Source organism: Monoraphidium neglectum (genome assembly GCF_000611645.1).
Source record: "Monoraphidium neglectum strain SAG 48.87 unplaced genomic scaffold scaffold02115, whole genome shotgun sequence".
NCBI classification, from domain to species: Eukaryota; Viridiplantae; Chlorophyta; class Chlorophyceae; order Sphaeropleales; family Selenastraceae; genus Monoraphidium; species Monoraphidium neglectum.
The window spans coordinates 1-1,514 of record NW_014011513.1 but is presented as its reverse complement, the minus strand read 5'-3'; the positions used below and the strand labels follow the sequence as shown (position 1 = coordinate 1,514).

The 1,514-nt window shown below is 62.5% G+C and overlaps 1 protein-coding gene across 1 annotated transcript in view; it reads left to right on the top strand.

Moving 5' to 3' along the window:
• Positions 1-1,231, top strand: part of MNEG_9929 (hypothetical protein) — a gene marked incomplete at both ends in the record, with an annotated part of 6,984 nt that extends 5,753 nt beyond the window's left edge. Inside the window, 4 exons of the mRNA XM_014041599.1 lie at positions 76-203; positions 613-690; positions 1,015-1,047; positions 1,169-1,231. Of these exons, the coding sequence (XP_013897053.1) occupies positions 76-203; positions 613-690; positions 1,015-1,047; positions 1,169-1,231 (302 nt within the window). The remainder of the gene's footprint in view (positions 1-75; positions 204-612; positions 691-1,014; positions 1,048-1,168) is intronic.
• Between the last annotated feature and the right edge of the window lie 283 nt (positions 1,232-1,514).

Genomic DNA, 1,514 nt, shown 5'->3' with positions numbered 1-1,514 from the left:
CACACACACACACACACACACACACACACACACACACACACACACACACACACAATCGCCCCCCCCCCCGGGCAGCCCGCAAGGAGCAGCTTGTGGCTGTCAACGCGCGTCTGCTGGCGCTTGTGACGGCCTTTGACAGCGTTGAGGCTGAGCCTGAGAAGCTGGAGGCGGCGGCGGAGGTCTACAGGGACCTGCTGTCATCGGTGAGGCCGTGGCTTTATTGAGTTTTATATCCATGTGTTGTCCGGGTCTGGGCGGGAGGAGCGAGGTCGCCGGCGCAAAGGGGGTTGAGCGCTGGGAGCTGGAGGCGGCAGCTGGGGGAGTCTTTTGGGTCGATTTGCGGGAATCCACTCGTCCCCTCTTGGGGCAGCGGACGAGGTGTGGCGTCCGTCCGATGGAGGAGCAAACCACTATTGTATCATTGCTGGACGAGGCAGCGGGGTCCCCGATTGACATGTGTGAACATGTCACGTCTGGCGGCCAGAGCCGCTCAGTGGACTGCGCCCCACGCCCATGTTGGCCGCTCTCTTTCCCCTCCTGGTCTCTGATGGCAGCCTGACCTGATCCCCTCACCCGCACCCACCCATACCTCTTGCCCTCTTTTGTCATCAGATCAGCAGCATAGAGGAGGCTGACAAGAAGATGGAGGAGCTGGCCTCCAGCGGCAAGATTGACCCCGCGTTTCTGCAGGTTGGCGCTTGTGTGGGTGTGTGTGTGTGTGGGGGGGGGAGGTTGTGGATGTGTGTCAGTGTGTGGGTGTGTAGGCGTGTGTGCAGGGGTGTGGGTGGATGGGTGCGCACGTGCGTGTGTGTGCGTGCGTGCGTGCGTGCGTGTGTGTGTGTGTGTGTGTGTGTGTGTGTGTGTATGGGTGGGTGGCGGACGGATTTGGGTTGTGCGCGGCACCTTATGTCACTTTTGAACACAAGTGCATGGGGCCTGGATTGCGCACTGGTGCGTGTGCTCGCGCTTTTGTGTGCGCACGCAATCTTGCGTTGGCGTATGACCCTCGCACAGAGCGCAGGGCGTGGCGACGCGGCGCACGCGACGGTCGGCGCGCCGGCCTGGCCCCTGCGGGCACCTGCTCGCCTCCTTCCCGTTGTCCGCAAAACCCAAACTCCTGCCCTCACCCTCACCATCACCAATCACCACCACCGCCACCAACCCCCAGATCACCGCCAAGGCCTACGGCGCCGCCCGCGACACAAACATGACACTGGACGAGGCCAAGTGAGAAAACATCAGGGTTTAGATTTTAGGGTTTAAGGGTTGAGGATTTGCTTGAATTCATCACAAACCGCAAACCAACCGCCTCGCCTGCCCGGCCGCCGGCGCAAGCCTCTTGCGCCTGCTGCTGCGCGGGCCTTGCTTCGGGGCGCCCACACGAAGCAGAGGAATGGCTCTGTCTTGCGCCGTGCATGTTTCAGCTGGGGCCCCTGCGCCTGCCCCACCCAGCCCAACCCCCCCCACCCATTTTATGGCAACCCCTTCACCCCTCCCTCCCTCAACCCCACCCC